The sequence below is a fragment of the Callithrix jacchus genome, chromosome 4 (genome assembly GCF_049354715.1).
Source record: "Callithrix jacchus isolate 240 chromosome 4, calJac240_pri, whole genome shotgun sequence".
Taxonomy (NCBI): domain Eukaryota; kingdom Metazoa; phylum Chordata; class Mammalia; order Primates; family Cebidae; genus Callithrix; species Callithrix jacchus.
Window position 1 is genome coordinate 61,494,103 of NC_133505.1, and position 13,078 is coordinate 61,507,180.

Genomic DNA, 13,078 nt, shown 5'->3' on the forward strand with positions numbered 1-13,078 from the left:
TGTATGACCTGCAAAGCCTGAAACATTTTCCGACTGGTTCTTTCCAGAAAAAAATTTTGCAGACCTATGGTCTAGACCTAGGAAAATAATTCTAACATTCTTGGGGTAAGGGGAGAGATTGGGACAATGACAGGAAGGATAAAGGAGCATGTTTAGTGCTGGAACGTTTAGTGGGATTACCTGGAGGAGGTAGAGAGGACAGCCTTAGGGTGGAACCTCCACTCCGCCTTATTATGCAGGGTCCCTCCTCATGAGAACTAAGCAATAATATGACCTTTCAAACTGAATTATTTACATCCATTTGTGTTAAGTTCCTAGAGGGTGAACTAAGTGGGTTTTTCTCCAGTTCTTCAGAATTGGCAGCACAAAAAATGTAAAACGCAGGCACAGGTAATCAAAAATGTTTTAATGATTACTGTTTAGACATTTAACAATGTGGGTATATTCAGGTGAGCTAAGCACACTTTGACAGCACACTATTGAATGTTATAATTTCTGTATTGAAATATGTAAAGACACCTGCAAATTAGTACCTAGGAATGAAGACATACATTTATAAATATACACATTCTAAGTTTGATAAGGTAAATGTAAACAGATGCCATGACTCCTTTTCAAACAGAAAACCCACAAGACTAACAGAGAACCAGTAGATTCCCTATAATATGAATGTGCAAAATTAAAGCATGGTAAACTGATATTTACATAAATATCAAACCAACAATTAGTTTATACATTGTCAATGACCTTCTAAGGTATGTCATGAGTGGTTCCATGAATATCTTTCCCCCAGTGGAGAAGGTATTCAGAGGCTAAATTCCAACACTTTAAAATGACACACATCATAGGCCTTATCTGTTTGACTACCGCCTCAAATGTATAAGACATGATTTTATGATAAGCAGTCTATTATTTTTAAACAATAGGTTCTAAACAAATCTTTAGATTCTAAGCAGAAAGAAATTACAAGTACTATTAGATATACATTAAACAAATCACCCCTATCAAATTTCTCAATTCTCTTATGCTGTAGCTATGCTTGATTTTACCTTAAAAATTTTTAAAGTCCTTTTCCCCCCCTTTGTTAATTTTGGTAAACTAGGCACATTTTACAAGGAAGTCTGTGTCAAAACAGATTAACAGTACAGAAATCAATCCAAATTTAGACCCTGGCAACCAGTTCCCCATTGCTCATCTATGGGACTCTATCAAATGGTAAAGACGCAATCATCTCTGCTGAAAAGAATACATCCTCTCTCGTACTGGTGGGAAAGCAAAATGGACTTTTTGTTTGCTGTATAAAAACACTTAGCACTTCAGAAATTAAAAATGGCCTACTCGCCCTACACTCTTCCTAAAATCTTGAGGACAAAGAATATATATTTAAGTTTCATCAAGACTGCTTTAGAGGCCCCCCTTTTTACATTATTAATAGCTGCAATCAAAATAAAAAAATAAGATCTGTTAAAAAGTTAAACTGACTGTTCCACTAGATTTGAGCCTGCTTGATTCAAAGCCAATAGTATAAAACTGAAGGTGCCGTGTCTGGTTTCACATCTACAAGTCACTGGAAATAATATGTCACATTAGTTTCATAAATCACGGTCTTCGATTTTTTTCTAAACAGAGCTATTACAAATTAATACAAACTTGAAACATACCCTAATTTAAACTAATAAGCTTTGGGCCCTGCTTTTTAAACTTTAAGGCATGTGTGTTTCTCTACCACGACAACATTATACAAATTTACATTTACAATCACATGCATGATCTACAGTTAAAAAAAAAAGTTTGGATTACAGTGTTTTTAATTGTGAATCACAATTCAGCACCTATCATGTTATAACTAATAAGGCAACAGCAGTGTTGTATACTACAATAATACTCCCTTTCCACAGTCTAGTGCAGGGGTCAGTGAGAGCCCAGAAATGTTAGAAATCTTATCCCTACTTATATAATCTGTATATGTTTTCTAGGGGTTTTGAATTGATGAAAAGGTCCTACATGAATCACACTATTGTAGGCCAGACTAGTTACAGCAGCTGTTAACGAGCATCGGGGCACAACTCATATTGTGCTTACAATCAGATAACGTGGTCTGGAGCGTTTCATTCTTTGTCCTCAATCCTTCCGCAGCTTCCTTGGCCTCACATTGTTTTCCAGGGGTGAAAAACTGTTGGTGTGTCCGTTCACAGCAGCCACGGACCCATTCTGGTGGTCCTTCAGGTGGTCTTTCCTTCGGGAGGCCTCCTTCTTGTTGTAGGTCTAAAATGTGTAAGGACAGATGAGAGCCAAATGGCCACGGACAGTTTTCTTTACAGGGAACTTTACTGCCAACTGCAACCCTAACACTAGAGCTAGTTTCCTTTTAAGATCAAATCTTATCAAGGAGAAACTCCTGTAGTCAAGTACCCATGATTAAATTTTTTGTCACTGGTTTCAATCATTTTTTTTTTTTTGAGGCTTAGCCTGAGGTAAGTTAACTGAATCATAGGCTGCAAAAGAAATGCCATTTAAAATGTCACATAGAAAATTCAATTTACACTTACTCTGCTTTGCCTTTTAGTATCTGGATGGAGATGACAAGGGTTATGTGGCCACACTGGTCTTTCCCACCTGGCAGTAGCTCTCTCAACACCCACATCCCTTGTTTGTCTTCAAATTTCCTCACTGCCTCAGTGACTATCTCAGCCTTCATGAACGAAGTGCTGTGCTGCTGTAAGCAGTTAGAATAAACGTGACTTCAGCTTCATTGGCTCCTATCCTTTCACCTTCCTTGTACCTGGTATATGTCCCACAGTGCAGCCATGAACTACGAAGCCCATAAGTATATGGCCTCAACTTGAACTCATGCCACACACAGGTGCCTATGGGCACACAGGAGGAAAGGACAAATGTTCTGAGCCTCAGGACTTGCAACTGCTGCCCTTGGTCCTGACCTCCGTGTTTTGCCCAGATGAACAGGCCTTACGGCTACAAGGCACTGGCAACAATGGCAGGACCCACGTCACCTGGGCGTGATGCATGGCAGGAGAATCAGCAGTGGCTGCAATGTGGTCAGGCTCTACTGGAGATGATCTGCCCTAAATGGACCTTACTGTGAGCAAGACCTACGTTACCAGATCAGATGCTTAGGAACGAACTGAATCCTTACACCTGCGGGCTGAATGTGTAAGAAAGCTGGGACAAAAAAGCAGGTCTCAGTATTTGAGGTCTGTGATAAAAATCTCCAAAATTTCATTTAGACATGATGTTCAGGGTAGTGAACTGAGAGATTTCGGACTGAAATCACCTCTCCTGTCTCTGCTGCAGGTCAGAGGGAAGCTACACAGGGTTCTGCTGCACAGTTTTCCATTTCTCAGGGGAATCCCAAGACTTCCTCACCCAGGCTCTACAACAGGGCTTGAGCTGTGAGATCCTAGAGGCAGGGGCTGCCCCTGTCATAGTGACTCCATGAGAGGCCAGAGCCTGTCACCCAGCAAGGGCTCCACATGCCCAATAAGTGAACAGATGAGGGCCTTTGTTGGTAAAGGCCCCAGATACCGAGTGCCAGAGAAGAGTGAGATTTACCTGAATGTAGAAGTTTGTGAAGAGAGCAATCAGGGAAATCATGTATCCAATCTGGAAATACAACCAACCAAGAGGGAACGTGCATGGCCAGATGACCCCGCAGCTGGTCTGGATGATTGTCAGCACAAACTGAAGCTAGGGGAACAGAGGAGATGCAGCTGAGTAGGGACAGTGCATGCAGGAGACCCCACACAAGGCAGACTTTTTACCCAGCATCATCTCAGTTTCTGAATTACTACCCTTTCTGCAGGTACAGCAGTCAGTCACTTCATGAACAAAACACATACACTTATCCTAAACTCTAGGTGTGTTTGTCTTATACATATTCTTCCTCTGCCCTCCAAGCTACTTAAACTACCTTCTCCAAAGTTCAAGGACACAGTATAGAGAGATGAAACTTTTTGTTTTGTTTTTATTTTTGGAGAAGAAGGAAGAGTGAGCGTGTATGTTTAAAGAGCACTGATAACATCACTGCAGGATGTGCCATCTGGCTGGACATTCTTCCAGCTTCTTATCCATGTACTCTTCTGGTTTGGTGAAGGCTGATGAGTAGATTTAAACCCTTACTGGCAAACAACGTTAAGTGCATTGATTATTTTTGATGAATAAAGCTTGAAATGCATGTGAACTGCTTAGGGAAAGGGTGGAAAAATGTTTTAAAAGGTCTAGACTCTGCACACTGTATTTTTGGCAGCTCCAATGTTTCTATGTAGAGTTTTTTTTATTTTTTATTTTTGAGACAGGGTCTTGCTATGTTGCCCAGGGTGGCCTTGAATTCCTATGTTCAAGATATCCTTCTAACTCAGCCTCTCGAGTAAATGGGACTCCAAGCCATAACCACTGTGTCTGGCTGTCTGCCTTCTCTTTTTTAAGGTTAGTACTGCAGGCTGAGGAGTAACTAGGAGTGCTGCTTAAAATAAATCCTGATGACCTGGGTAAGGTTAATCTTCCATCTAAAAGTACAGAGCCTAACAGGAGACCAACTTTGCCAGTTTGTTTGTTAAATTCTGCTTCCACCAGACCCAAAACTGTGTGGTATAAATCAATTTCTGCATCGTTTCTCCGTAAGTATAACAAGGAGCTTAGTCAATGTTTTTCCTTTTTCACAGGTGGGTGAGAAAAAATTAACAAGGACTGTCCAGCAGCTGGCAGAGAGGTGATAATGAAATGTCAAACACTTAAGTTGCTCAGAAGATTTTCTCAGAACTTTTTTTCAGATTGTTATTTTTAAATATTGGAAAATCATAATTGACTTGAAGGGATCTGAATCAGCTTTGTCTTTTTAGAAAATGTGTAAACAAGGCAAGGCAAGGGCAAAAGGTTTAAGGTCCACACCCCTCAGACAGCTAGCTTTGGCCTATTGTCTCAGTGTCATCTATAAAACAGGAACAATAATATAGGGTTTTTTTTGGTAGAGACAGGGTCTCTATGTTCCCCGGGCTGGTCTTAAACTCCCGGCCTCCAAAAATGCTGCAATTACAGGCGTGAACCACTGTGCCTGACCTGGGGACAATAATATGAAATCAGGCTACTGGAACAATCTATGCAAAATAATTTACTTAGTATGAGTGCCCAACATGTGCTCAACACTTAGGGACTGTGAGTGTTTAACATGAGCAGTAGTAGTAGTAATTAGTTCATAAAAGAATTCATGAGAGGACAGAAAGAGGTTACCTATAATATACTGATAAACAGAGAAGGCTTAATAAAGGATGGGGAGAAGTATCAGGTGAAGTGGCCTGGCCCTGGCAGTAAACCAGGGCAGAGACCTGTTAACTGGAGCAAACATGCCATCCTCACCAACAGGTATTCCACTGTATGGGGGCTGAGGGGTCACACATATCTGCCAGACAAATATTCTTGCTGCCCAGTAATAGGCTACAGAGACCCTGGACTCAATACTACTCTACAGTTCCCTCTAAACCACCCAGGAACACGTAATTTTCATTTTGGATTTTGGACTATAATTAGAAAACACACACACACACACACACACACACACGCGCGCACGCGCATGCGCGCGCGCGCGCACACACACACACACACACACACACACACAGAGACATGCATATGTGCTTATGTGCACAAACTCAGAAGAGGTGAACTTGAAGTTGGCAAATTAGATTCTAGCCCTCTTTATACAATTCAACTAGCTGTACACCCATAGTTACAGTTTCACTATCAATTCAAAATAAGAAAATTCCCTAATCTACCCACTTCAAGGAATTTAATTATATCAAATGAGAAAGGGTGGAGAAGAGACAGATTTTTAGATACTATTACATAAGAATAAAGCCAGGAAGAGGTCAGTATCCACCAGGAAGCAACTCCTGGGGGAACGAGGCCAAGTCACTCACCAACTGCCCCTGAGTGATGTACTTCTTCCACCAGAGGTATGGGCGCATGGAAGGGATGGACGACAAACCATAGTACGAGTACATGAGGACATGGATGAAGCTATTAAGTGTGGCACCAAAATAAGCTGCAGGAACAGAGGGATATGGAAAGGAGAATGTATCAGTGTTTTAAACAGAACGGGAGGTGAGGGGGAATCCAAGATTCTTTTTGAAAAAGAGATGATTTCCGACAGGGCTGACAAACACTGCAGCAGTGAGCACCGCATGGATGCATAATGAGAATTACATTTCCATTTGGGCAGGCAGCCACCAGGAGGCTTGGAGTCCAGGGGTCAGCTGTAGCTGCTAGTGGGGCATCTGACACGAAGCCACAACACCACCTGCACCACTCCGGTACCTACAGGCTTTGTGGCCAGATCCCCCCAATTCCCAGAGGCAGCTGCTTTTCTTTACGTGCATAACTGCCTCAGACATGCTCTCTGAAGGCTGGGGGAAGACAGCTGATGGGCAACAAACATACTCAAAAATGGCTGTTTCTATACATTTGCTGGAGTTTAGAGAGGTCTCTGAAGCCAAATTCTAATTATTCCCCAGGACTGCAGTGCTGAGGTCATACATTTTTATTAAAAATAAAGTCAAGAGTCTAGCTCCTTAGAGATAAAAGAGTCATCTTATCACATCATTTTCAGTATCTAGTAGGACCACTAATTCTTTTTCCAGACCCTGTCCTCCTCCACAGTCAACAACCAATCAAAGCTATCTTGCTTTTCTCTGTGCAGCTGGTGTTAGGGAAGTTTCTAAAGCTGGCTATGACAGGAGCTGGCTGTGTGACTTTGGACACATCACATCCACTCCCTGGTTCAGTTTCTCATGGGCCAAGTGGAGCTAATTAAATCTGTCCTCCTAATAGGTCTCCAAAAATTTAAAGCTCTCTTCAAATGTTAGGGAGGGGCTGTTTATATTAGAAAGTTAGGTCAGTTAATCCACCATCACGAGCTGTGACAGTGGGAGGGAGAGGGAGCAGAAAGCCCCAGCTCTACCCACCTTTCGGTGGTCTCAGTTTCCTCCCAAACCCAAAGGATCTGTATTTAGAAAGTTTTTTTTTCCTAGTTCTAGAATTCCATGACATTGTGAATCCTGATGAGCTCAGGTAATCAAGGGCAGTGCTATCCTAGAGAAAAAATATCCACAAATAGACCCATAGGTTCTCATTTAAATTCTTCAGTGTTGGGAATGACAGGATTTTTGATTGAGACATCTGCTAAAATTCCCAGACTAAATCTGAAGGTGGCAATCTCTGAAAATTGTAATTAACTTTAGACTACAAGCTTTCCAAAAACCAGGTACAGCCTTAGATAATTTATATCAGGTTTTGGTGCTTGTTATAGAAGACACCCAGATCACCATGCTTCAGGGAATATGAGGGTTGTGAGAACATGTGGAGACTTCTTAATGCATGACAGCTAAAGCTGTATTTCAAAATGAGCCCTGCTCCCTGGTACTCATGCAACAGTGTGATCCTATTTTCCTTGACACACTGTAGAGAAGGATCAGAAAGAATATGGAACAGTTGTCCTCCAAGACAGAGAATATTGTACCTATTTCTTTTTTTTTTGAGACAGTCTCACTCTGTCACCCAGGCTGGAGTGCAGTGGTGTGGTCTCAACTCACTGCAACTTCTGCCTCCCAGGTTCATGTGATTCTCTTGCCATAGCCTCCTGAGTAGCTGGGATTACAGGTGCTTGATTTTTTGTATTTTTAGTAGAGATGGGGTTCCACCATGTTGGCCAGGCTGGTCTTGAAGTGCTGACCTTGTCATCCGCCCATCTCGGCCTCCCAAGATGCTGGGATTACAGGCGTGAGCCACCACGCGCAGCCTGTATCTATTAATATGTCCCAGTGGTATCTACCTCATCTTGCCCAATCAGCACAGAAAAGTTTACTTTACCAAAAAAAAAATTTTGTGTGCATAGGTACATAAACCATCATTAAAAGCAACTTGAACACAAAGCTGAAAGCCTGACCTAGACATTTAGAGAAACAGCACCTTTTCTGAAAGCCTTTGTTTCAACTCTCTTCCCTGCTCACACCTGCTCCCCAAGTCCCCATGTCTAATACTTACAGTGGCCACAGGGAACCCAGTTCATCACAAACCACCAGATGTTCAGCATTGAGGTGTGGTGGTAGACGTGCAGGATCGTGATCTGGTGGTTGTTCTTGCGCAGGATGAAGAAAAAGGTGTCCATAAACTCTATGAGTTTGGAGAAGTAGTACCACCAAAGGACACGGATAATCTAAGAGGAAAGGGTCAAAGATTTAAGGCTTATCCTCATGGCTTCTCTGGAATATTGCAGCTGACATGTTTCACTAACATCCAAAAATCTGATGTCACCTCGGAGAAGCCCGAGTGGCCCAACGGCTCTTAATGTCCTTCAATGGCTGGACCTCTGGTCACTCTCCAAGTACCTTTAACCAAAGAACATGACTGGGTTGGGAAAGCAGGAGGGGTTTGAAACGACTTCAGGGAATGTTTTAAAAGGGTCCCTGGCACACTTTGAGACTAACAAAAACAGGAGGCTCAAGGTTCGAAACCTTGAAGTCTGTCTATTCCCTCTGGAAGCAGCCTGCAGAGCCATTAACAGAGAAAAAACATCCGAAAAACGCTTTTGATTTCAGGGGCTGGCATGGGGCAGCTGACCTGATATGAGACACAGAAGAAAAGGAATCAGAACCTTCAGTCAGGTCTCTGCCCAATTAAACATGTCAAACAGGTGCTCTAAAGAGATGACTGCCCATGCTGAGCTGTGACTATCAGCCTCTGATTTAAAAGAAACATCAGGAGTGGAAGTCAGATTTTATTTTTAACACCACTACTTGGAAAAAAAGAATGAATGATTTTTTAATTTTTAAAATGATTTAATTTAATTCATTTAATTTTTAAAATGAATGATTTAAAAAACTTAAGACATTGCTCTTATGATTCTGTTTGTGTAAATATACTGACAAATGCATGTGATTTTCCCTGCCAACAGTTAACAGGAGTTATTTTTAGAGAGGGATGCTTTAGTTTTTATTTTATACCTTTCGTGTTCACATATTCATACCACATTTATATATTGCCTTTTTTATTCTTTTAAAAAAGTCAACAGGGATTGCTGGGGCAGTGAGGTTACAGGCCATTTTGTATTTTATACAATTTCTTTATTTAAAAAACCCAACATTTATAAAGTTTCTGAAAAAGAGACAGTACCTTCATATCTGATTCTCCTGCGGTGCGCGTGCCCTGACAGAAGAAGTTGTATTTGCCTTCCCACACTCCTGTTACTAACTAAACAAGAAGAAAAAGCCAGTCACCAACAGTATCAGAGCCATGTAAAGTCCTGATTGAAATTTATTAGTTGCAGAATCTGTGAAAATTTACCTTGGGCTGTGCTGAGCCAAGTTTGCTCTGAGAGAAAACAATTGTAGGGAAGTATAAACAAAAGAAATGCTCTAATGACTTTAGCCTCAATTTCCTAGGGGGTGGGCTTGAAAGGCACTCCCAGGCTGCTGCCCTCAGAGACCCTCCTTTACCATGCTGCCTTTCTGCAAGAACCCTCAGCCTTTCACCCTCTTGGTCCTAGCACATGTGCTCAGACCAATCCAATTACGGGTGACCTGCTCTGCCTCTCAGAGGCCTCTGGCCGCTTTCCCTAAGCCAGTCTTCCTCAAACTTGAGTGTGCAGCATCAGAATTACCTGAGGGTGAGTTATTAACAAAACATGGGTCCCTGTGACTGTATCTGATCCAGTAGGTCTGGGGGCCAAGAATCTGTATTGCTAGCAAGGTCCAGATGATAGTGATGCTGCTGATGTGGAAACCATACTCTGAGAACCACCGCTGCAGGCCCAGGGATAATTTAGTCCAACTTTATCATCATCATTTTCTGTTGTACAATCATCTGGATCCATGAATTAGGCTTCACAGACTAGAGAAATTGGGCCCATGACTCAGAATCACTTGCAGCACAGTAGGCACCGTGCTATCATAGAGAGGATCCCAGAATTGGGGTGCAGGCTCTACATGACAAACTGGCAGTTACCACTGGCCCACCTCCTTCAATGGGCCAGAGATAATTGCAGGGCTGTGATGTAGAGCCTGCACCCCAATTCTTGTGTTCCCTGTCCTGAACACAAGAGTTTAGCTTGGCAAGCAACAGAGATTCTTCCCAGGGAACAAGAGGCGATTATGAGGATCTGAAGATACCATGTAATATTTCCACCCAGTAAGACCCTAGAAATAAATGCCGAAACTGGGTGCAGCTGCTACACTCACACTGGGTATCCTGCCTTCTATCTGATTTTTCTTTGGTTATCTTTCTTCTTGCCATTTTCCTTCTGCTTTGTCACCTTCTACACATAAAAAAGCACTGAGAGTTAACAGGTTTTTCACGGCCAAAGAAAAGCACAAGGATTTAGCACAGGGGAAGCTCAGTTCATGATGAAGAGTCATGGATTAGGAGGATGGCTTGAGTGCTGGCCCAGCACCTAGGGCCAGTCAGCTAATTCCCGTGGGCTCTTGTGTTTACTGTAAAAGGATGAGGTTGAACTAAATTATCTCTGAAGGGTCTGGTCCAATCTTCTGTAACTTCGTGTTAACATTTGAAAAAGAGATCAGTACCCACATGATAATTCGTTAGAAGATATATTAACTTTTTGGTCTTATACCACTTTCTGAAGTCATGGTCAGTCAAGCAGGATCCATGCAGGCCAATGAGAAGTTCTAAGAAGCAAGACACAAAGCCTGAATCCAAAGTGGGGTGGAGTTGGGGGAGGCTGGCATGTGCTCTTGACACCTGGGGTCGAGAGGAAAGGGTCAGCTTAGCACAGAGCACTCTTCGCTGCCCTTCTTTCCACCCCAGGAGGAAACTGAAGAATCACCTCCTGCGGTTTGAGGGTACAGAAAGGAAACTGGGGCTTCTTGATGAAACATTCACAGGATGACCGTGAATGAGAAAAATAAGGACAATGCAGCAAGGTTTTCATGAAGATAAATTCGTGCAATGTAAAAGATATTCTTTTTTTTAAAACAGCAGCTTTTCTTGGCAAAATTAAAAACGTACTAACATATGACTGTCTTCATCAGAGATATTTTTGGAAATTTTACCATTTTATGAATCTTAAATCTGGAACCTACCATCACTGTTTTTTCCAGCGACTATTTTGGTTTATGGTGTCCTGAGACATCCTGAGTTGGTTTTGCTTTTGTCAGTTTTAAAATAGGATGGCTGGTGTGTGCGCACGCGTGGAGGTGTGGATGACTGCATTCATGAGTGTCTACCTTGGCAGGGGTGGGGAAAATCAAGGGAGCTCTCTGGAAAAGAAAAGGACAAATCCCCTTTTGTAATTCTGCAGGTGCCTCAATCTCAGGGATGAGTATGAACTGAAGGAGTCTTGTTAACTCAGCAGAAGGGACTCTTGGACACATGCTTCCTTTCTTTTTAAGAAGGAATCCAGGTGGGATTGCCTTGACTCTTTAAACTAGTTAATCTAAAATTCCATTTGCTGCCCCCACCCCATAAACGGGGAAGGGGAATCCATGTATAAAACACCTGCTGTCTTTGGAGGCTAAGGAACTCAAACCCGGGTATTGGGTGGTAAGCCTTTTTCACTCCTGAAGCATACCAGTTATACACACAAGAAGCTGTTCACCTGGTGCCACTCCACTTGACCTAAGCCCACCATTCCTCTGCCACCTGTTGAGGTTCTGCAGGAGCTCCGTCATGCTTCAATGCAACACTCCCTCCATTGCTACTGCCACCTAATACTTCTACTAGGGCCGCTGTGCCCCTCAAACCGCTGAATTCCGTATTTCCATATTTGAAATCCTCCAGTGATTCATCATTGCCTTTGGAATAAAACCCTGAATCATAGGTGCAGTGTGCAGGTATTTAGTCTTCCATAATGTGCTCCCAAGTTTTTCTTCCACTCCTCCCCTCTCTACAGGCAAACTGGACCTCTTCCTGTTCTCCAAACATGCCCTTCCTTAATCACTACACAGTGGCCAAGGGGAAAGATCATGGGTTTGAGTATTTCCCCATTAAACCCTAGCTTTCTCATGTTTTGCTAGGTGACCTTGGGTAATGTATTCCAAAATTTTAAACTTCAGTTTCCTCAGTCTTCAAATGGCATAAACAGAGGCTCCTTCCATGAAGTACGTAATGACTGTCTCACCCAATGTGGTACATAGGATTAAACCTAAGTGTTGGTAGTGACCATTATTTAACTCTTCTCAACTAGAATGTTCTCTGTACCCATGTACCCCATCTCCAGCACTCAAAATCCTATCTATTCTTCAAAGTTCAGTTAAAATTCTATTTTCTTCATTACTTCCTTGAGCAATAGAGCCTGAGGTCTATTCTCCTTCCTCTACCCTCACCTCTCCAGGACCTGTAGCTGTTTGCTCACATGCTCCCTTTGTTAATGGGCCTGTCTTGTGCTCTTCTGTAAGATTTCTAAAGGAGGTGACTGTGGCTCCTGCATCCGCATCAACATATTCCAGCACAAGGATTAATGCACCAGAGATGTCAAACAAATATTTGCTAAACTAATGACAAAGAGTTCAAGACTGTCATTTCTTTCCCCTAAATCTAGGCCTAATGTTTCATGTGCAACAACAAAAGAGAGCTTCATTTCATTTCTGCTTTGTAAATGGAAAAATTAAAATACCAGAAAATATTTTAAATGAGGCTTGACTTTGTGATGGCATTCATCTGAACCCTGTTCACTAGATGAAAACTCTTCATCATCAATTTCATAATGGGGACATGGAAATTCTCAAATCTCCCTGGCTTCAGAGAGGATAGAATAATTTAACAAATCAAGAGCAAGGACCTGAGTTGAAGCTTATCCACCTAAGATCCTCATCAAACCTCCATAAAATGGGATAGTAGTAGAGGGCTCTGCTCCCTCCATTCCCCCTCAGAGGGTAGCAACGTGTCCATGGGTAGTGAACTCCAAAGGTGCTCAAAGCAAAGGACTGACCCCTCCTCTTGCCCCACTAGGAGCACATCACAGGAGACAACCCTCTAGTCAAAGTCACCTTAGCCAGCATTCCCTTAGGGGCTCAGGATTGACTTCTTTCCAAAGAGCTGTTTTGGTCAATTTCCCAGA

At 42.4% G+C, this 13,078-nt stretch overlaps 1 protein-coding gene across 4 annotated transcripts in view; it reads right to left on the reverse strand.

Moving 5' to 3' along the window:
* Window positions 1-391: 391 nt before the first annotated feature.
* Window positions 392-13,078, reverse strand: part of ELOVL5 (ELOVL fatty acid elongase 5) — a 79,286-nt gene continuing 66,599 nt past the window's right edge. For all 4 annotated transcript variants that reach the window (XM_035295903.3, XM_008994583.5, XM_035295902.3 and 1 more), the window contains 5 exons: window positions 9,178-9,255; window positions 8,050-8,221; window positions 5,928-6,052; window positions 3,571-3,705; window positions 392-2,265 (listed from right to left, as the gene is read on the reverse strand). In XM_035295903.3, the coding sequence (XP_035151794.1) occupies window positions 2,122-2,265; window positions 3,571-3,705; window positions 5,928-6,052; window positions 8,050-8,221; window positions 9,178-9,255 (654 nt within the window). In that variant the 3' untranslated portion in view covers window positions 392-2,121. The remainder of the gene's footprint in view (window positions 2,266-3,570; window positions 3,706-5,927; window positions 6,053-8,049; window positions 8,222-9,177; window positions 9,256-13,078) is intronic.